Genomic DNA, 23,092 nt, shown 5'->3' on the forward strand with positions numbered 1-23,092 from the left:
TGTTTGGAGGGCTCTTCCCCACAGGGTATGATATCCCGCACCTACCAGCTTCTGATCGCGTCCCCCTCACCGGACGGGCCAAGACATGCCTATATGGGCAAGTGGGAGCAGGCCCTGGGTGAAACTATACCCCTAAACACGTGGCAGCGTATCTGGTCGCAGGCTTCCAGAAGCTCCATTTGCACACTCTACAAGGAGAACCAATACAAGATCCTATTCCATTGGTATCAGACCCCGGACCTGCTCCACTCCATATACCCACTGACTGACTCCCGTTGCTGGCGCTGCCATAAAGATAGGGGAACGTTACTCCATATCTATTGGACGTGCCCCCTACTTCACCCATACTGGCTGATGGTGCAGTCCTTGCTCCGATCTATCTTTGGCGCTGAGGTGCCCTTGGATCCCAAAATTTATCTGTTGGGTCTACCACTCGTCTCCTTCACTAAAAGGTCACAGAAACTATTGTCGCATGTATTAACCGCAGCCCGCTGCCTGATGGCCCTAAAATGAAAGCAGACGGACCCCCCCTCCTTATCTGTGCTCCACGCCAGGATCAGAGATGTTAAGAGGATGGAATACCTGACGGCCTCCCTGAATGACACCCTTGATAAGCACGACGGAATCTGGGGGCCTTGGGTCCTATTCGAGACTCCCCCAGCCTACTGATGCATGTTTTTTTTTTTCTCATGGGGCTACTGCTGCCTGAGGTGGCTGTTTTTTTGGGACAGCCCTGGGCTCTGGGGGCGGGAGGCTGCCTTAACCCTTTTGCACCCTATTTCTATTCTTTCTCTTCTCTTCCTGACTTAGCTTTTCCCTTCTCGGATGCTCCTATTGCTATATGTTGAAGTGACCTGTCACAGGAGACCCGCTATTGCGGCCCTTTTACTCTATAGTAGTTTATTAGGATCTCAGGGGTCATAAACTTTACGAACCGCCACCTACTCTTACCCCTACTCGGGATGCTGGTTTAACTGACAATCTGATGTTGTGATTATTACTGTACTATGCATCATCCTGTGCTCTTTATTGGGAATGCTCTGTTCTCCTTTTTATGCTTTTTTCCTTTTTCCTGTTCGCACGATTCTTCGTGTTCTTGTTCACCTTTCCTATTTTCCTTCTTTCTCTTTAAGTTCCCTTCCTTTTTCTATTTTTGGTCACAGAAAGGTTTGTTAAATTGACCGGTAGCAGGCTGCAGGAATCTAACTCTCCCGGTAACTGAGTGTCATTGTACTGTAATGCATGAGTTGATGCAATGTTGTATTCTTTGCCTTTGCTTACTGTGGTCTGTGACCGCTTACTTTTATTGCCTGTGCCTTATTGTTCCTTCTTTGATTTCTTTGTTTCACTTGAAATTTCAATAAAATGTCAGTTTTCAAAAAAAAAAAAATTCTAATTCTCCTTTTTGGGGACTTACATCCCAGCTCAAACTTCTAGGGACGATGGAGTCAGCAACATATTGCTCCAAAAAGCCTATGTCTCATTGGGTGTGAATTTCAGATACCATTTTTAAGTTTAATGAAGAGACCTCCCAAATCTCCTACTGGTTCACCATTGACATCAAACATTCCATCTTTTTTGATAACCTGTGATAATCGATATTCAAAAACATCCATAGTGATGATTTCTAAAGTATTAAATAAGTTTGTGAAAAACAAAAAAGCAATAACAAAAGCACACATACACACACTGTGGAATTTTTCTTGTGTGGACTCAATATGTTATTATTTTCTTTCCTTTTTATGCAGAGTCTTTACATATAGACACTCATGTTTGTATTTCACTCGCACTTTATTTTATTTGTTTAGTTATCCTTTGTGATCACTTGCGGTTTATACGAGCAAAACTTATTTATATACAATTTTGTGCACTGTGGAGATATCTGATTTTTGTTGCTGCTTTTTTTTTTCTATTGTACACTCTAGTGCAGTATAACCCTATATTTACTTATAATATTCTTGACACGGCACTTCATGTGGGAAAGGTCCTAGGTCAATCGACAGAGAGTTGGGCCAGCTGAGAGAGTCGGGAGACCATAGCTGAGACAACTAGAAGAGAGAGTCCTGGGGACCAGAGGGGACCATGAGTCTTGAAGGAGTGCGAAAGTCTGGATTGTCAGGAGAGACCGTTCCTATAAGGGGACACTAGCCTGTCCCTGTACTACCCTAGCCTGTCCATATCATCCATGGGTGCAAGGCATTACCTGCACACTGGCCCTGAGGGATGGGGGCCCCACTGTGCTAACACACACTGCACCCATGGATGCCCTAGGGATCCAAGATAGGGGAGCTGTTACATGGTGGTATTTCATATAATTTTGTATATAGAAAAGGTGCTGTTGCATGTAATACTGACTTCCTGAGTTCTAGTAATCATGATATAAAATAATGGATGTGTGGACCTTTTTGGTGGGTGTTATTTTTTTCCTGGGTGAGGGGGGGCAGCGTTTCATTCTTGAACCCAGGCGGCACAATATCTTGTGCCAGCTCTGTGTGTGTGTATATGTGTGCGTATATATATATATATATATATATATATATATATATATATATATATATATATAGATATATATAATATACACACCCACAACAGCGGAAGATTTCAAATTCATCTGTTGTATCATTTGAAGATATATTGATCCTATTATAATGTAACACTAGTCTTTTGAGGAGCCCCTCTCCACAGATGTGCCGACCGATTCACTCCCCTGCAGTCTGTGTGTGGGTAGGGTGGGGGGGAGTAATATATGCTCATGTAGAATGTGATAGAAGGCTCTTATTTTAAGCATCTGTCTGAGGTTGCAGAATTCATTTGTGACTAACGTATGGCAAGCTAACCACAGGAAAAGGCCTCAGGTATTTTGCAAGGAGTATGGTAAGGAGATGGTTAATTCACTGGGAAGTGGAGATGACCAGTATCGATCCAGCCCATAGTTTGGTGCTGAGAAGAGATTGCTTACGTTGATTATCATGCTGAGTGGTACTTCAGTGCACCTACGTTTGTTACAGTGCAATGTATTGTGGTGTGCTGCCAAAAATTGTGTATGTACCTGTTTTCATTAGGCAGAGGAATCATTAATGGGTCTGCACCAGCATTAACCACTTGACCTCCGGAAAATTTACCACTTTCATGACCAGGCCATTTTTTTTTGCTATACTCCACTGCGTTACTTTAACTGACAATTGTGCAGTCATGCAACTCTACTTTCTGCTATAAAACATATAAAACTATTTAAAAAGTCAGATTTCTTCACAAATTTAGGCCAATATATATTCTGCTACATATTTTTAGGGAAAAAAAAATCCCAATAAGTTTATATTGGTTTGTACAAAAGTTATAGCATTTACAAACTATAAGATATTTATTGGAATTTTTTTTTTTTAATACTAGATGGCGGCGATCAACTTATAGCAGGACTGCAATATTGTGGCAGACAATTAGATGCTAACCGACACTTTTGACACTTTGTGGGAATCAGCGACACTAATACAGTGTTCATTGCTAAAAAATATGCACCATCGCTGTGCTAATGACACTTGCTATGAAGGAGTTAAAGTGGTAGTTAACTCCCCTATTGTTTTCAGCCAAGGAAGCTGCCATCTTTGCCTCTGTTTAATCTTCAACTGCTATGGTGCTGCACATGTGATTCGTTATGACACCAGCCATTGGATGGTTTGATAGTTTGGCTGAGAGCACAGCCAATGTGCAGTTAGCATTCCCGGCATGCCTTTTGTTTTTAACTGTTTAAATCAATGGGTTTCCCTTACTTTATCCAAGAAGAAAAAAGGAGGAACACCTAGCGCTAGTAAATTGGTAAAATAAGGACACATAAGAAGTAGGAGAAAGATGAGACAAGTCTGAGTGAAATTGTAACACTTAATTGGCATTCCACTTCCAGATCAAAGACAGAAAAAGTGTTAAAGCAACTGGATTAGTATTATTATTATTATAAGATTTTGCCTGGGACAGTTTTTTTACTAACTTTGTTCAGGTTTCTTAAAGAACAAACTTGAGTATTACATGCAAAATCTAATGTTACTTTTTTTTTTTCCCCAGCTTTACAGAAAGAAAAATGCACTAAGGAGAATGATCTGCCAGCTGTGTTTGATACATCCCTGCACCATGTTGTTAGTGTTTCTGGGCAACAAGTTCTGCATTCCGATAGGCCTTGTTCTGGTCAGAGATATAACCATGAGAATATAACATGCTCATTGGAACAGGCTTTTGGATGCTCTTCTCAAACAGTGTACTCAACACTGACGAACCAGAGAGTTCCAGACCCTTCACAAGGTAGGAACATTAATGGGAGATCAGAATTCCTGTCTTCCACAGTGCAGCAGTTTTGTCCTTTATCAGCTTCTGCTACTAGGTCTTCCTATGCATCTATGCAATCTAATGTAATGCACAATGGACAATCAAGTCTTCCTCTTCATTTAGCTCCTGCCCAGGAGTATGATCCCTTGCATTTTCAGCAAGATATAGCTATACCTCGGCAGCTTAGCCTTAGTCATCAGTCCATGTCAATTGCAGAGTTCTGTGCCTCCACCACAATCCCTACATCCTCTTTCCCTTCCATTACTGAACCATTGATCCATGTAATGCAATCGCCACAGCTTCAGCAGATCAGTTACCATTGTCAAAATACTGGGCAAAATACCATCACTTCAAATCAATTCTCTGGGCTTCCACCATCTCAGCTTACATCTGTTTCTCACAATCTTACAAAACCTGGCCCTACCTCTGCCCCAACTAGTGCTGCTTTATCTTCATTAACACACTCGCCAATGTCTAGTTCATCCTCTTCTCAGCTGCCAGAAATGCCGTTTAAATCTGCCACTTCAAGTGTAGCTGCTTCATCACCATCACTCAACCCCATGGCTCATTCTGGACAACTACCTGCTCAAACAGATAGAGTTGGACTGAGTAGACTTTCCTACCCTGCCACTCATGGCCACCAAGAAATTCAGGAATCTTCTTCATTCCATCCTGATGATTCATTTTCTGAGGCGCCTGAGGATGTTGAGCTGGGTTTCCAGACAATTGGCTTGCAGGACATCACTCTGGATGATGGTAAGAAATGTAGAATACCTAAAATGCATAAATTGTTGATAAAATGCCTTTCCTGCAAGGTCATTGTCCTTTTGTAGGGGGTGGGCACAGTGCATAGGATGTAAGAGCTGGTTAAATGTTTACATATTTGAATTTCTAGATTGTGAGTTAAATGTTATAGAAAATATCTGCATGCACAAATTACAGCAAGTTCTATTTTTGCATGGAAATATTATGGAAGAGTAGCAGGAATGTATGGAGTGTAGTTACTCATATTAACCAGCAATCGGCTTTGCATGTTTTCTTTGCTTTTTAGGGAAAGACAATGTGCCTTTTTTTTAGTGCAGGTATAAGTTTGACTATATGATAGTTTTCTGTGAAGCTACTTACACAACTATTCATACTGCCATATTAAACTCTACACCATTTTTAGATGTTTTTCATTTGTATACGTAAGCTTAAGCTGGCCATACACTGGTAGAATTTAGTTGAAAATGTTAGAGAATTCATTTTGAGAAATTGTTTGATCTTGACAGCTATTATGACTGGCTTGCTTCTGTCCAGGGGTTTCCCCCTGTATTGGAGGAACAGGGTATGTAGAAGAGGGGGAGGGGAGTGCCTGTATGTGAAGATCAATTTGATTGTGAATATGCAGGATGATATGGCTAACAGTGCTAGTACGGAGGTGGAGTCTTTGTGGACAGAGCATCAGAGGGACAAAACAAATGGTAAATTTTTTGAGTGTATGCTATTGGTCCCCTAAGGTTAAGGAGGCAACCCATCTCCTTTCACAGTAAGAAATGGCAGGGAGGTAGGGCAATGTTCTAGTCATGGGGGACTTGAAATATCCAAACACTGATTGGGCAGGCGGAACTGCACTCTTAACTAAGAATCATCATTTCTTGAATGTAGTGCAGGACAATTTCATAACTCAAATGGTAAAAGCTTCAGCTAGAATTAATGGTCTGCTGGACCTACTAATTATATGTACATGAAGCATAGTCAAATTGATTAGATATGTACCGACAAGCCATGCAGGATCAATCCATAGAACACTTAGAGGCAAATTGAAATATATAAACTAAGAAAAAGTTAAAAAGGACAGAACAAACAAAATATCACAAGTCTAAAAGGAGGTAAACTTTGTAAGCTCAGCCAACCTCGTCACTATACAGTATATAGATAAAAAAAAAATCTAAATTCAATTATGAATTTCTTTATAGATTTTAAACCATATTACCAATATTGATTGTACATTATATTGATTATATGAAGGGTTTTTCCTCTCTATTGCCATACCAACTGCAGAATGGCGATACACCCAACCATAAGTGTCTGGCACTTAACGGACAGGGAAGTTGGGTTTTTTCCAAACCCAATCAGGGCATAAAAAGGCCAGTAGAAAAAAGCAAGGAATTAGAGGGGGGAGACGCTTGCGAGCAGCTAAAGAGACCACCAAAATTTACCAGGGAGAGGAATTTTTAACTTGAGCACTCAAACACTTACTGATCCTTAGAAGGCAGTTTTAGATAAGGGCCTCAAGTTTGTACCCCCTAGGAGTTTAAACAAGTTTCAAACATATGGACATACACAAATTTGTGTGGAAACTGAATATAAAAACGTATGTGTCCAGTAATCCTAAGAATAACAAATTTGTTTCTAGTGATATTGTAGATTCAGGAATGGCAAATACATCCCTATTTAACCCTCCTGGTCCTCTTGCACCTTCACTGAGGGTTTTTAGGGATGTCATTTTGAGAGATCTCAACGCATTAGAGATCAAAAAAGCAAGGTATTCAAAAAAGATCCAGGACGGTCTTGATTCCCTGTGTAAAAACAAGGATCTTGTGATTAGACCTGCCGATAAGGGGGTGGGATTGTGGTTCTTGACCATAAGGATTATATGGCAGAGATAAATAGAATCCTTAGTGATGCCGATGCCTACATCCCTCTTCCCTCAGACCCTTAAATCAAATACCAAAAAGATTTGTAGAAAATTGTATCTAGTGGTTTATCTTTGGGTGTTTTGAACAAGAGAGAGAGCTTATATTTGGTTCCTAGGGCATCTAGAACACCAACGATTTATTATCTGCCGAAGGTTCATAAGAATCTTGTCTGCCTCTGGGACCCCCCATTGTGAGTGGCATAGATTCAATCACATCCCGGGTGGGCAGATATATTGATTTTTATTTGCAGCCTTTGGTTCGAAATATGCCATTGTACATAAAAGATTCACGACAGGTGCTAATCCTTCTTTCAGGAATTATAAAACCAGGTATGTGGATGGTGACCGATGTCACCTCCCTATACACCATAATTCCCCATGGTTTGGGTTTGGAGGCTGTAAGAGGTTTTCTTGTTAGAGATTCTGGGCTTTCAACATGCCAGGTGTCTTTTATAATGGAACTTCTTGTATATGCAGCTTCCCACAACTATTTTTGGTTTTGCAATCATTTTTTTCATCAGAGCCGTGGTATAGCCATGGGGGCAAAGTATGCATCCAGTTTGGCCAATTTATTTATGGACAAGTGGGAGGAGGATGTCATCTCACAGGAGACCACCGTTAATCTTGTGGGCTAGGTATATTGATGACATCCTCCTCCTATGGGATGGTAATGGCCAGGAGCTGCATGAGTTTGTGTCATCTCTAAACTCAAATGACCGTGGCATCTATCTCAGTTTTGAAATGCGTCGGACACAGATTCATTTTTTGATCTAACTTTGACCATTAGTGTTTGTATCCTGTCCACATATACTTTTTTTAAAGCAACTGATCACAATTCCTACATCTCTTTGGACAGTTGTCATCATCGTCCTTGGCTCAACTCAATACCAAAGAGCCAATTTATGAAATTGCTTAGGAATTGTTCTGCTCTACATGAGTTTTTGGGACAGGCTAAGATTTTTACTGATAGATTCCTTGAGAAAAGGTATGCCCTGGAATCTTTGATACCTGTGCTTAATGAAGTACAAGGGATGAATAGGGAATCTTTATTAAAAGAAAAACCTCCCAAACCAATTTTTGTAAAAATTCAGTAGTACCCTTTGTGACCACGTATTCTCTTCAACATAGGAACATTAAACATCCAAACACTGGCATATTGTCGATAAAATTTGTAATACTTTTTTTACCAGATAGACCTCAAATAGACCTCAAATAGTGTTTAGAGGGTCTTCCTCGCTTATAAATAGAGTGGCCCCAATATATTTGACCCCCCAATAAAGAAATTAACATTCTTTGACCAATTAACTGGATTCTACCAATGTAGGAAATGCTGGGTGTGCTCTTTTAATAGCTGTACGCATAGAAGAATTCCGATTTTTTTTTTTTTTTTGTCTACAAGCACACAGGTACAGCATACTATAACTCCATTTATCACCTGCTCTACAGTGGGTGTGGTGTATTTATTGCAGTGCCCATGTGGCCTACAATATATTGGGCGGACCAAGCGTCCTCTCCAGATTAGGCACAATGAGCATTTTATCAATATCAAGTCACAATTCAAAAACCACTCTGTGTCAAAGCACTATCTTTTAACACACAATAAAGACCCCTTTAATACCCTTTTTTTAGGGATTGACAAATTTTGTCCTTATTGGCGGGGGAGCTCTTTGGTATGAGAAATTTCAAAACTTGAAATGGCAATGATCCACAAGGTTAAGACCTATGTACCATATGGACTAAATATTGATGTAGACATCAATGTATTTATTGATAATTCTAAGCCCCCGTACACACGGTCGGACATTCCGGCAACCAAATCCATCGGATTAATTCTGACAGATTTAGTCCGGAAGAGGTCCGGAAGTGATGTTGCATACACACGGTCGGACTCAGTTGTCGGAATTTCCAGTTGCCAAGAACGCGGCGACGTAAGTCACGTACGGCGGCACTAGAAAAGGGAAGTTCAGCACCACGTCCGGCACCCTTTGGGCTCCTTCTGCTGATCTTGTGTCTATCGCGTGTTAGTAGAAGTTTGGTGAGAGACGATTCGCGCTTTTCAGATTTGTGCTTCAGTTCGGTACTGCTCTTCAGTTTCTGCTTGTCTTTGCGTATCTGATTATCAGAGCGTGTAGTCAGTAAGCATTTGTTTCTCATTGTGGACTATATCTTGGTATAGTACGCTTTGATTTGCATTGCTTATTGTCTGTTTTCTTCTGCTTTTCAGGTCGTTCTTTCAGGCATTGCTGTTTATCAGTACTTTCTGTTGTCCGTTCTGACCAGCCGACCGTTTTCAAACCATATTTCATGTATGTACTCGTCGTAGAGTTTGTGCTGTGCAGGGGCTTCGTGTTGGGGTTCTTACTTTGACACAAGCCCGGTCCATGAACAGGGAGGAGGCGTTTGTGGACCAAGAATTGGTTGCGCCAGCGTGACCAGTTCTCGCACATGCATTTGCTCCGTGAGATCCAGGAGAATAATCCTGATGATTTGAGGAATTATCTCCAGATGACAGACCCAGTTTTTCACCGTCTGCTGGCTTTGCTGACCCCTTATATCAGCAGGCAGGATACCTGCATGCGGCAAGCCATCACTCTGGAGCAGAGGCTCATCGCCACATTGCGCTACTTGGCAACAGGGAGAAGCCTTCAGGACCTCAAGTTCTCTACAGGCATCTCCCCCCAGGCTCTGGGGATCATTATTCCAGAGACCTGTTCTGCCATCATTCAGGTCCTGCAGAAGGACTATATGAAGGTAAGTTTTATCCTTTAACATCACATTCTGTGTATTTAATGTTGGCTAATGTATTGCATTTCTTTCCTCCTTCCCTAATTACCATTATTGCAATATGCTCTAATTCATATGCTGTGCCCCTTTGTCCTCATGCATATTTGCCTCACTAACTTCCCCACCATGCTCTTCTTGGCCCATAAAACTATAGTCTAGTCACTTACCAATGTCTTTTGTCAGCTCCATAGTATTGCTTTCCCCTAAACACCCCCTAAAATGTCTACAAATGTTATGTGTGTGCGTCAATTCATGCAGAGTGACTTTTTTGGGGGTTATGCCAAACTCCTTAGGAACCCCCCTCCCCCCAACTGCTAGGTCAGCTGATAGCAATCCTCTCTCTGATGACTTTACCAAACCCAATACACACTCTACCTACCTTTTTGATGGTCACATTTATGGACAAATTCACCAAAGCATGTAGTGCAAGGGCCTGCCTCAATACTTTCAAATGCTACAGTTTAAAGTATTTTTTCTCCTATTATTATCTTGATAGGTAATAGCAGAATGTCAAAATGTGCTTCCATTTTTAAAAATTTTTGGTATTATGACACTTCTTACCTGTCTGGTGGGCTGCCAATCGTGTAAGTAAGGAGGGGCTTCCCAAAGTATCACACATTATTTAGGCATTCAGCTCTCAATCAAGTGGAGAGGGTTACCTGTCCAAAACATCCCCCCCTATTTTTTTTGCAAGGGCCCATCAGATGGGGGGGATGGGGGGTGGGGGAGGGATGGGGGGTGGGGGAGGGATGGGGGGGGTGATGACTCTGATAAGGGGACCTTATACTTTAGGCTTTAAATACAAATTTCCCAAAATGTTATACTAATCTTGGCCAAAAATGTTGGTGTCTAATCTGCTTGCAATGTTGATTAGCAAAATTACAATTTTTTTGTCTTGTTTCACTCCACAGTTTCCTTCAACGCCACAGGAATGGCAGACTGTGGCCTCCCACTTTGCCAGTAGTTTGGACTTTCCCAATTGTGGAGGTGCAATTGATGGGAAACACATTCGCATTGTCCCACCCCCCAACTCGGGGTCGTACTATTATAATTACAAGGGGTTTAATAGTATTGTGATGCTGGCGGTGGTGTCAGCGACCTATGACTTCCTTTATGTGGACGTGGGGCAAAATGGCCGGATGTCGGATGGTGGAGTGTTCTCACGGACGGAATTCTACTGACGTCTCCAGAGTGACAGTCTGGGCTTGCCACCCCCAGAGGAGAATCAGGAAGGACACCCGTTCGTCTTTGTCGCAGATGAGGCGTTTGCCCTGGCAAACCATCTGATGTGACCTTTCCCGATGAGGACCCTCACCCCGGACCAGAGGATCTCTAATTTCCAGCTGGCCAGAGCCACAGGAGTGGTGGAGAACACTTTTGGAATACTGGCCAGCCATAGTGCTTGCCTGCTGTGTTCTGCACAATTTCTTGAAAAGACATTCAGCAAACTATGTGGTCTCAGTTGGCCAAGATACAGACTTGCCTGAAAATGAGAACCTCACAGCCCTTGAAGCTGCTCGTCCTGGCTTTCCCACCCAAAGCACCCGTGAGGTTCGAAACCAATACATGGAGTACTTTGTCGGTAGGGGGGCCATTGATATGCCAGACAATGTCTGAGAGGCATTTTTTAATAAATGTTTCGTTGAAACTACAATAATCTTTGTTTTCATTTACTGCTTGGCTTGGTTTTAGGTGTCTCCTAGGTACATTTTTGATTTTTGTTGTGCCTTTGTCTCCAATAGTGCAAACCCAAGTTCTGAGCAAGATGAGGGGACAGTCTCTTCTTCAGATAATCTTATTATGTTGTGGGTCTGCTACACACACACCTTGTTTTTGTTAACTAATGTATGTAGTGCATTACTGACAAAAATCTTGCTAATTTTCAGCACCATGGCAGAAATATGTGGGGTCAGGAAAATGTCATGATTGTGAAAATTAACACATCACGATGGGTGTTATTTACTAAAGGAACATCCACTATGCACTACAAGTGCACTGCAAAAGTACACCTGAAACTGCACTTGGAGTGCAAAGTGGAGTTGCCTTTAGTAAATAACACCCATTGTCACCGAAAAGAACAATTTTACTCCAAATCATGCTTTTGCGCATTGAAAAAGGAAGCCACACATTGTTGATAATTTAACTTTTTAATCAAAGCACATTCACATGTGCGTTTAGAAAAGGGTTTTACAACAAACCAACATATAGGGTATATCAAAAACATTATTTAAGGTAATTTTTTTGCAACTTGGTGTTTTTGTGTAAACAGGCATGTATCAAAGTGTAACATACAGAACACAGGAACTTACAAAGTTCAACTTTTAAAAGTGAAGACAATATCAGACATGAGTATCTACAAACTGGGCTGATATTGCCTTCATCACATGGGGTGTCACCCCTGGAAAAGCCAAATTTGGAAGATGCACACAGTGTGTCAAAATGTCCCATCATGGGGGATCAATGTACATGTTTTGGGGCTGCAACTCCTTCATCTCAGCCACTTTCCACAAAACATGTACATTGATCCCCCATGATGGGAGATAGGGCATGTTGACACACTGTGTGCATCTTCCAAATTTGGCTTTTTGTAAAATACAAAAGTTGTTTCAAAACACAAAAATAAAACCCTAGCTAGTTTGGGGTGTTTCAGACTCTCCCCAAAACATCAATGATGTTCTTCATTTCATTTTGAACATCATTGATGTTTTTCTGTATATTTTCTAAATCCCGATTGCATCCCATTATCTCCCCAATCAGGATCTGGGCACTTTCACTGGTACAATGTGATTCTTCTACCACATCACCTACAAAAAAAAAGCAAAAAAACACACCATGTATTATAAATATGCTGACATACATTGATTAGCTTACCGAAAGCTGTGGTCTCCGACACTCACCTGTTGTGGTGACAATTTGTTCAACTTCAACGATCTCTCCTTCCTCCTCCTCCTCTGCTTCTGGTGTTTTGCCTTCTTTGGGAGGTGTGGGGTCCCTGGTGTCCTCAGACTTCCCGAGTCTTCTCTCCCCTAGGAGAATGTAAAAAAGGAATACTTAGCACACAGAGGGCAGAAATAGGAATATGAAACATTGCTTGGAAGTGTGGTACAATTGTGTTTTTTGCCAAGTTCAAAGGTGAGAACATTATTGTGGACACTTTGTGAAGCTGGAATACTTACCTGCAGAACGATGTTTCTTACGATTGATTGAAACCATGAACTTGAAAGTGGCCATTTTAAACTGTACAACATGAAATCAAAGCACATGGAGCAGTATGCAAGCAAGAATAATCATATGAACACACGACAACTACTTACCGTATATACTCGAGTATAAGCCGAGATTTTCAGCCTCTTTTTTGAGGCTGAAAGTGCCCCCCTCGGCTTATACTCGAGTCATCGCTGTCTGCCCGCTCGATCAGCGTGTCGAGCAGACAGACAGCGGCCATTCTATGATTCAAAAGCCGCGCCTCCGGCTCCGCCTTCGCCTGTGATAGGCGGAACACTGAATTTCCCAGCAGCCTGTGTTCCGCCTATCACGGGCATCGTCTCATCCTCGTACTACGGACGAGGATGATACGACGTCCGTGATAGGCGGAACACAGGCTGCTGGGAAATTCAGTGTTCCGCCTATCACAGGCGAAGGAGGAGGCGCGGCTTTTGAATTTTACAATGGCCGCCGACGAAGAGGGCACGGGACGGAGGCAAGGCAAGGCACGGCACGGGACGGGACGGGACGGGACGGGACGAAGGCAAGGCACGACACGGGACGGAGGCTCGGGACAAAGGCTCGGGACACAGGTAGGCTGGACACACTCCATTCCCATAGCTAGTTGCTCATTTAAAAGTTTTTTTTTTCCAGCCAAGTGTTGATGCTTTGTAAGTGCTTTATTTGTGCTTGTACACACCTTTTGTTAAAACTCTTATGTCTTCACTTAGAGTAACCTCAAGATTTTCTTCCAGCTGCTTTTCTGATTGCTATTTGTTCTCATCAAAGGTTCTCTGAGTCCTCTGCAGAAGTTGCTTTTAATCACTGGAACATTGTGCAGTCACAGGTCATCTCACTGTAGAAAATACACCCTTGTACTTTTATTTGCGAAGATTTAGTGGGAAGGTCTGAGCCTCATATCTTTATATGAAACATCATAACTATGTCAGAAAACACATTTTATTGTCTTTAATTTACAGAAGACTTGAATAAGAATGCCACAGGCAACAACTGAATGATGAAACCTTCTAGGAAATAAAAATAAATAATACTCTGAGGGTGAAATTATATATACTGAGCCCAGCCCTGACAATACACACACACACACACACACACACACACACACACACACACACACACACACACGGATGGAGACACACACACACGGATGGATGGATGGATGGAGACACACACACACAGGGATGGATGGATACACACACACACAGGGATGGATGGATGGATGGAGACACACACACACAGGGATGGATGGATGGATGGATGGAGACACACACAGGGATGGATGGATGGATGGATGGAGACACACACACACAGGGATGGATGGATGGATGGACACACACACACACAGGGATGGATGGACGGACACACAGGGATGGACGGACACACAGGGATGGACGGACACACAGGGATGGACGGACACACACACAGGGATGGACAGGCATGTCTCACCCTCGGCTTATACACGAGTCAATAAGTTTGCCAGTTTTTTTGGGGGTAAATTGGGGGCCTCGGCTTATATTCGGGTCGGCCTATACTCGAGTATATACGGTACTTTTTTGAAGAACACGCTTGATCCTTCTGTACTGATCATGCTCCCTCAGGTCTGACCAGCGTTTTCTCAGTTGATCCTTGAATCGTTGTACCCCAAATTTCTTCTGAAGACTCTTCACAACTTTAGATCTTGGCCTTTCTGATATTTGGGTTTGGGTAAGGTCCATACTTCCCATCATAGTTGGTCCTCTTCAATATGTCCACCATCTCCAACATCTCTCCAAAAGACATATTTGAGGCCTTAAATCTTCTCCGGGCTTTCATCGCCCTCCTCCTCGTTAGTGGAACTCTGATTGCGCACCTGCGTTCTCTCCGCCATGTGCTCTCCCCACTGCACCGAAAGCGAAGGGGCGGGGAATAGTCTAGAAAGAACGTCGGGGCAGGCGGAGTTTCACGCATGCACACTGTATATAAAACGTAACACGCGTGTGTCGTACGTACGATCTGTGAGTAGAGGAAGGAAGAACTGAAACTCTGATCGTTAAAACAAAGGTACAATTTTAACTTGGTACATCACTAGCCTATACTGCTTCTAGATTGAGGCCTATATTGGCACAAGATTATAGGGATTTTAGCCTGAAATTATTAGGTTTTGTCTTGTGTTGTGTCTTGCAGACAAGATGGATCCCTTCAAGGAACCTCATTTTCTAGAAATAATCATTGATATGCTCAGGGAGCTGCCCTGCCTGTGGCAAATGAAAAACCCCCTTTCTAAGGACCGAAGAAAGAGGAAGGCAGCGCTGGAGAAAGTGCTTGGTTTGGTTAAGATCATGGTTAAGATCATGCTTCCCATGGCAGACATGACCTATGTGATGGCCAAAATTGGTGCCCTGATGTGTACTTATCTCAGGGAGCACAAGAAGTTCCAGGATTTCTTGAGATCAGGAGCTCCAGATGCCAATTATATCCCCAGGATGTTGTACTACGAGAGGCTGCAATTTCTGTTAGACCAGGGGGATACCCAGGCCACCACTCTCCAGTCTTCCTTCAAGGCTTCCTTCACCCCCAGCTGAGGCTTCTGATGTCCAACCTGGGCCTTCCAGGCAACAACATGGGGAGGGGCCCAGCTTGAGACAGGTATAGTGATGTTAACTAGATGTTATAATTAGTAAGTTGTGATTTAACAAAGTGGTTTACATCTCAATAGACAGTAGTGACCAAAAATGATTGGGACAAGAATGAAAAATGCTGGGCTCAGAATGATAGTCTGTTCTATTTGGTAACATTCAATTTGCAACAGTCAAGAGCACAAAATTGTGTGATTGATGAGCAAAAAACTAAAACTATGTCCCATTTTCATACACAGGAAGACCTCAGCCGGGAGGAGGCTGTGGCAAGTGGCAGCCAGGAGGTCGACCATCGCCCTCCTCCTGCCACAACTACAGGAGCCCAGCCACAGCCTGAAAGGAAGCCTGGCGGGAAGTGCCTAAGGAAGATGAGAGAGTGATGGCCTGGGTTCAGTCTGGTCTGACAGAAGATGCAGCCTCTTGAAGAACCACATCCTGGGGACATAGATGGTATCTGCTTTTCCTGATCTCTAGGACTTCTGGACCAGACTTCTCTCCATGAGATATGTACTCCTCAGGCCACCAATTTTTCTTTTTCGAATTAGTTCATGTCTGCCTCGCCAAATTAACAAGTTTCTCCAGCGCTGACTCTTTTTAGTTGTTTGACAGCTAAATAAAGTTTTTTTTGGTTTGAAGAAATACTTGCGTATTTGTTTTACTTCAAAAGACAGTTTATTTGTGAGTAGGCAGGTACATTTAAAAAATGCAAAATGAAATGAATAACAAAGGGCACCAGCACCAAACAACCTCCTGTAGATAAAAAAAGGAAAACAAAATACAAAAAAGATAATAATGGTGTTGTGGTAAGTTGAAACCCAAAACACACCCCAAAAATGCAAAGATGAGCAAACTGACAAAAAAGGAGATGTTGATGAAGAAAACCAACCACAAAATTCCCCCCAAAAAAAAAAATTGTGTAGATGTGAGGAGTTAAAATATTGTAGTGCTGAAATGAGTAAAAAAGACTCAGGAAATACGTTCGAAAGAAGTGTGTGTGACTATGAGCATCAAAAGAAGTTCATTCTTGCAGCATTGTAAAGAACAAGAGAATGCGCTTCATGAAAGAATTTTTAACATTGCAGCGCGACGAATGTGCTGTATCGATTACGAGCAGTAGTTTTACTTGAGCGAGCGCTTCTGTGTCCGAATTTGATTGTGAGCATGCATGGCACTTTGTCCGTCGGAGTATGTCCGATCGGAGCATTTAGTCCGATGGAGACCACACAGTCGGAATATCCGACAAAACGGTCCGATAGGAAACATTCCGTCGGAATCTCCGACCGGGTGTACAAGGGCTAAGTTCGTTTTTTGATGTAAACTAATTTTGAGTCACGCATGGCGGTTTTTTATTTTGGGGGTCTGTTTTTTTTCCTGGGATTTTTTAAACCTGTTGATTGTTTCAAAGTATGTGAACATTTAAATATATGTTCAATATAATATACAATCAATATTGGTAATATGGTTAAAAATCTATAAAGAAATTCATAATTTTATTTATTTCAATTTTATCTCTCATACATTCACCCTTCACCGACTAACACAGCTCCTCTCTTAGCCCATTGCGTTGTTACTCCACCACAGGAGAGGACTAGGCATAACATGTTAACATGTAATATAAAAACTAGAACTTTCTAGTTCTGCCCAAGGGGCAGTCCCTTAGGTAACAACCCCACAGCCTGCATTGCAGCTTCAGTTTTTTTGTGCCTAGTAAAGGAGAAGGACCTGCGGGCCCATCGGTCCATGGATTTTTTTGCAGAAGCTTTGCTTTTTGTGCAAGATCCTGTGGTCTGCTATCAACAGCCGGCTGGGTGACAGGCTGGATACTCTTATCCTTGTAGTCTCCCCAGCTTGGCCAGCGAGAGTGTGCAGACCAGTGCTCCACACTGTGTCAGCCACGACATGCCTCAGCTCCAGAGGTGGTCAGTGAGTGTTGTTATATCCTCTGTGTTGTGAGAGACACAAGACTCTGGTCTGGAACAATGGAAGTTTATTTCCAGTACTCACTGTACACTGCAACATGCATCTCAGGACAGTACATCTTATTATGCTGCTTACATGTGTCCAAGATGGCTACTATACCCCTTGACCCTTGGCATCACTCCTGGGTGGAGCCAGCCTTAAAGTGGCAGTACATGTGGAACCCTTCAGGTATAACACCTTCCATCCATCCCTAAAAAAAACAAAAACAAAAAAAACAAAAAACGAGAAAAGGCACAAAACATTAACTAATAACTGTCCAATAACAGTCCTCCAAACACAGGAGATGCACAGGACTTTTCCTGCATCCAGATGTGAGAGCAAGATTCCAGGGACAGTTGCGGCGGTACAATGTCATTGGATCACTTTCGGTGGCCCCGTCGAAAGTCTCGTAACCGGTCTTGAAGCTGAAACCGGTCAGGAGGGCGACAGTGTCATTGAGGACGGGCACCCATCGACTCGGGATCGGAGGAAACAGGGTCGACTGGAATGGGCACTGGCGGTGCCAAGAAGGGATCACCCAGCTCAGTGGGTGAACCAACCTCTGGACCAGGGCTGGAGGGCTCTGTTGGAGCTGAGTTCAAAAGATCAGAGTCCCCCCAATCATCAGTTCCCATGCATCCTGATCCGCTGGGAGCAGTTCCTTGCAACACTGGTGGTTCAGCCGGCGCCAGGGATTCATGCAGTTGAAAACGAGGACGCAGTTGGTCCGCATGCCTTCTGCAAATGGAACCATCTTCCAGGCAGACCCTATACATCTTGGGTCCCAAAGTCTCTGCAATGACAGCAGGAAGCCAACGGGTGTTGGAAGCCCCATAAGATCGGGCCCATACCTTTTGTTGGGCTGTGAATCGGGGGATCTCATGGTGTTTGACCATCTTGTCTTGGGACTGCAGTACATGTTCCTGGACTGTTTGTGGGCAGAGCATGTCCAAAACAGTCCATGGCTGCCGACCCAGAAGGAGTTCTGCTGGAGTTTTCCCGGTGGTTGCATGTGGTGTGTTTCTGTAAGCAGAAAGGAAGGAGTCCAGCTGCTGGGGTGACAGGGACTGCTGTTTACTTGTAGCCACTGTAGCTTTGAAATAGCGTTTAAAAGTCTGCACAAACCGCTCTGCTTGACCATTTGTAGCTGGGTGGTAAGGTGCGGTCAACTTGTGCTTGATGTTGTGGGCAGTCAAGAAACGCTGAAACTCCTGACTGGTGAATTGTGCACCGTTGTCTGTGACGATTTCTCTGGGGTATCCAAATGTAGCAGCGAGATGTAACAGTATGGAAACTGTTGCCTTAGTTGTTGGCTGAGTAACAGGAATTACCTCAGGCCACTTTGAATGGGCGTCCACTATGATCAAGAAGGTGTGTCCTCTGATCGGACCTGCAAAGTCCAAGTGTAGTCGAAACCAAGGGACCGTGGGCCAAGTCCAGGGCTGGACGCACCCTCGAGGAGGGTCTCTTGCAGTTTGTGCACATCCAGCACAAGCATTCACATATGTTGTGATATCCGAGTCTAAGTTTGGCCACCACACATAGCCTCGGGCCTTTTGTTTCATACGTGTGCCCCCGGGATGACCAGTATGTAGCAAGTCCAGAATGTGTCTCCGGAGGGTCTGTGGAATGATCACTCGGTCTCCCCATAAAACACAGTTACCAGCCACAGTTAATTCCATACGCCTACGGAAATAAGGTTCATAATCCTGTGTGACGGTTGCAGGCCAACCGGACCGTACCCAGGAGAGTATTGTTTTCAGAAAGGTATCCTTGGCTGTATGGGCTGCAATCTGCCCAGAAGACAAGAAGGACAGGCTGGTGTAACGACAACTCTTGACCGGTAGAGAGGAGTCCATTGACCTCCCTGTCAGTCGGGACATTGCGCCTGCATTAGCATTGGCATCATGACCGCGATACTGGATTTTATAACTGTACGCTCCCAAGATCAGGGCATAGCGTTGGAGGCGGGCCGCAGTAGTCTGAGAGATGCCTTTGTCAGGGCTAAAGATCTGAAGGAGTGGTTTATGGTCTGTCAGTATGGTGAATTCCCTACCATACAGGTAAAGATGAAACTTCTTAATTGCCCATATCAGCGCAAGAGCCTCTTTGTCAATGTGTGAGTAATTGCTTTCTGCTTTTGTCAAAGACCTGGAGGCAAATGCCACTGGTTTTTCTGACCCATCAGGTAAGATGTGAGACAGTACAGCCCCCAGACCATAGGGTGGGGCATCACAAGCCAAGGTCAGAGGCTTCTGGAGGTCATAGTGAACAAGCATGCGTGACGCCAACAGCTTCCGCTTAGAGACTTCAAAAGCGCGTTGGCATGCAGCCGACCAGTCCCATCTGGAGTGTTTCTCCAAAAGCTTGTTCAACGGAAACAAGGTGTGTGCCAGATCTGGCAGAAATGTGTGGTAATAGTTCAGTAAGCCAAGGTATGATCGCAGCTGCTGGACATTGGTTGGGGCAGGAGCTTTAACTAAGGCATCAACCTTGGCTTCTGTGGTGTGTATACCGTCTGCATCCACAAGGTGGCCACAAAACTCCAATTTCGACACCATGAATTGGCATTTTGCTAAGTTCACTTTCAGACCCTGCTCTTGGAGTCTTTCCAACACAAGCTCCACGTTTTGCTTGTGTTCCTGGTCCGTCCGTCCCGTGATGAGCATGTCATCTAACAGGCACTGAGTGAAAGGAATGTCCGCCAAAATCTCATCCATCTTCCGTTGCCAAATGGCTGGGGCAGAGGCTACACCAAACACCATCCGATTGTACTCATGCAGTCCCTTGTGGGTGTTGATGGTCAGAAACTTGCGGGAAGAAGGATGGACCTCAAACTGTAAATATGCTTGTTTGAGATCAAGCTTGGTGAACTTTTGACCCCCTGCAAGAGAGGCAAAAATGTCATCTACTCTGGGTAGAGGATACTGGTCTATTTCCAGTTGGGAGTTCAGTGCCATGCGGAAATCGCCACAAATGCGCAAGTCCCCATTCGCTTTCTTCACTGGTACAACAGGTGATGCCCACTCGCTGTGCTCTACCTTTGAGATGACACCTTGTTCCTCCAGCCGACTTAGTTCTGCTTCCACTCCTGCTCGGAGTGCGAAAGGTACTGTGCGAGCTTTGAAGAACTTAGGCTGGGCATTGGGTTTCAGCTTGAGTCTCACACAGTCATGCTTTATTTTTCCCAACTGGTCATCAAAGATCTTTGGGAACCGCTGCTTCAGGGACACCACCCATCCCTCATTATCTCCTAATGGAATTGTCACAGTGTTACAGGGATTTATGGCGATGTCTGGCATACCAAAGTGAGCAATCCAGTCTCTCCCAAAGAGAGGGGGTCCCCCATTCTCTAGTATATATAATAGCAGTCTCTTTGTCTGACCCTTGTACAATACCTGCACTTTTGCATAACCGAGTGGGTGGAGTATCTGCTTTGAGTATGTCTGCAGTTTGATTGGCGTTGGGTGGACAGTTGTTCGGGTCTGAAGTTGTCTCCATTGTTTCTGAGTGATAACTGAAACTGCTGCTCCTGTGTCTACATCCATCTTTAGTTTCTTTCCCTCAATGGTTACCTCTACAGTCATTGCAAAGGGTGCTGAATGCATATGATGTATGTCTAAACTGTGGAGCACTTCCTCATCCTCTGACTCAGATGATGATGTATATCTTCCCACCATATAGGTCTTTGTCTTGGGGTTCAGAGGTTGTTTATCTCGCACCTTCTTGCTCCGGCAAACTCGTTTCAGATGTCCTGTTTTACCTCAGTTATGACAGGTCTGATCCTTAAACCTGCAGACTTTGTGGAGGTCTGTATTTCCAGTTTGCAACTGTGGGCTTGACTGCTGTTCTGAAAACTTCTTGTTTCACCTCTTCTCTTCTGCCCTGGGGGTTCAATTCCTCTGTATCTTTCACAGCCATTTCCATCATTGAAGCTATATCAATTGCCTTTGCAAGGGTAAGGTCTTTCTCTGTTAACAGTCTCTTTTGGCTAGAGTCACAATTCAGTCCCATGACAAACTTATCTCTCAGTGCAGTAGGTAGGTACTCCCCAAAAGAACAGGTAGAGGCTAGTCTGCGAAGGGCGAGCACATAAGCTTTAATTTCTTCACCTGGCTGCTGCTGCCTCTGATAAAAACGAAATCTTTCTGCAATCTCTAGTGGTTTAGGCTGGAAGTGACCCTCTAACAGTGTCAGGAGCTCTGCCAATGTCTTAGTTGCTGGTTTTACAGGAAAAAGGAGATCCCTGAGAGTGTCATATGTCTGAGCACCGACCACTGTCAGAAATACTGCTACTTGCCTTTCACCTGGGATGCCATTTGCACTGAAATACTGTTCCAGTCTCTCCACCCAGGAACTCCAGGATGTCTGTTCTCCATCAAATTCACTTAATGTCCCAATCAATGACATTTTCCTGCTGGGATCTGTGATTGCTTTTATCCAGGTAACAATCCACAATGTCTTTGTCTCTCTCTCAGACTGATAGACACTTTGTAAATCCCATCCTCGTTACCACTGTTATATCCTCTGTGTTGTGAGAGACACAAGACTCTGGTCTGGAACAATGGAAGTTTATTTCCAGTACTCACTGTACACTGCAACATGCATCTCAGGACAGTACATCTTATTATGCTGCTTACATGTGTCCAAGATGGCTACTATACCCCTTGACCCTTGGCATCACTCCTGGGTGGAGCCAGCCTTAAAGTGGCAGTACATGTGGAACCCTTCAGGTATAACAAGTGTAATCACTCTGGGGGCACACACATGACCGAGCTACTGATGTCTGCGTCACAGTGTGCTGGGCCAGCCGCCACCCCGTACTGATCGGAGAGTGGGTCTGTGATGGAATGTCTCCCAGCTCTTCAGGACAGGTAAGTACAGCTCTCCCTGCCTCGGTGGGGCTGAGCAGCTGGGCATTCCCTGGGAGGTTGATTTGGGGGTCCCTCACCTCTCTTCTCTCCCTGTCCCTATCTTCCCTCCCCCTTCCCTGTGGGGGATGCTGCTTGGGCTGCTGAGCGGTCTGTGTGCCATATACAGGGGCTCTCCAGGGGGCTCTCACCTGGGGGGGCTGCGATGGCTAGCTGTGCCCTGGATGTGTTAGGTCTCTCCCTGGAGGCTGTGTCTGTTGATTGCTGTAGCGCTGTTTCACCGCTATTTATCTGCCTGTTTTGTTCACTGTCCCTCATGGTATACAGTGCTCGACGCCCATCTTTGGTGGGGCACGGAGCAGCATGCTCTCTGACCATTTTCCTGTAGTTCGGCTGCCATTTTCCCTGTGATTATGTCCTTTATACTGGACGCTTGGCGGCCATTTTGTTGAAGCCTGAACACGTTTTTGGTCAGTTTCAGTGCCATTCAGAGCAGATCTGCACAGCACGGTGTGGTCTCCTATGCATCTGGGAGCTGACACAGGCACTACTAGCTGGACAGCGCAGAACCAGTCAGGGTGGTGAGTCCTGGGGGGAAGAGCCCCTCAGCCAGCAGCAGTTAGGAGGGTGGGACCATCACTTTC

The 23,092-nt window shown here is 44.1% G+C and overlaps 1 protein-coding gene across 3 annotated transcripts in view; it reads left to right on the forward strand.

Annotated features, from left to right (window-relative positions):
• Positions 1-23,092, forward strand: part of NFATC3 (nuclear factor of activated T cells 3) — a 915,828-nt gene that overhangs the window by 863,362 nt on the left and 29,374 nt on the right. For all 3 annotated transcript variants that reach the window (XM_077457371.1, XM_077457378.1, XM_077457385.1), the window contains one exon: positions 4,057-5,070. In XM_077457371.1, the coding sequence (XP_077313497.1) occupies positions 4,057-5,070 (1,014 nt within the window). The remainder of the gene's footprint in view (positions 1-4,056; positions 5,071-23,092) is intronic.

The sequence above is a fragment of the Lithobates pipiens genome, unplaced genomic scaffold (genome assembly GCF_037356315.1).
Source record: "Lithobates pipiens isolate NorthernLeopardFrog02 unplaced genomic scaffold, aLitPip1_a1.2 Scaffold_10, whole genome shotgun sequence".
NCBI classification, from domain to species: domain Eukaryota; kingdom Metazoa; phylum Chordata; class Amphibia; order Anura; family Ranidae; genus Lithobates; species Lithobates pipiens.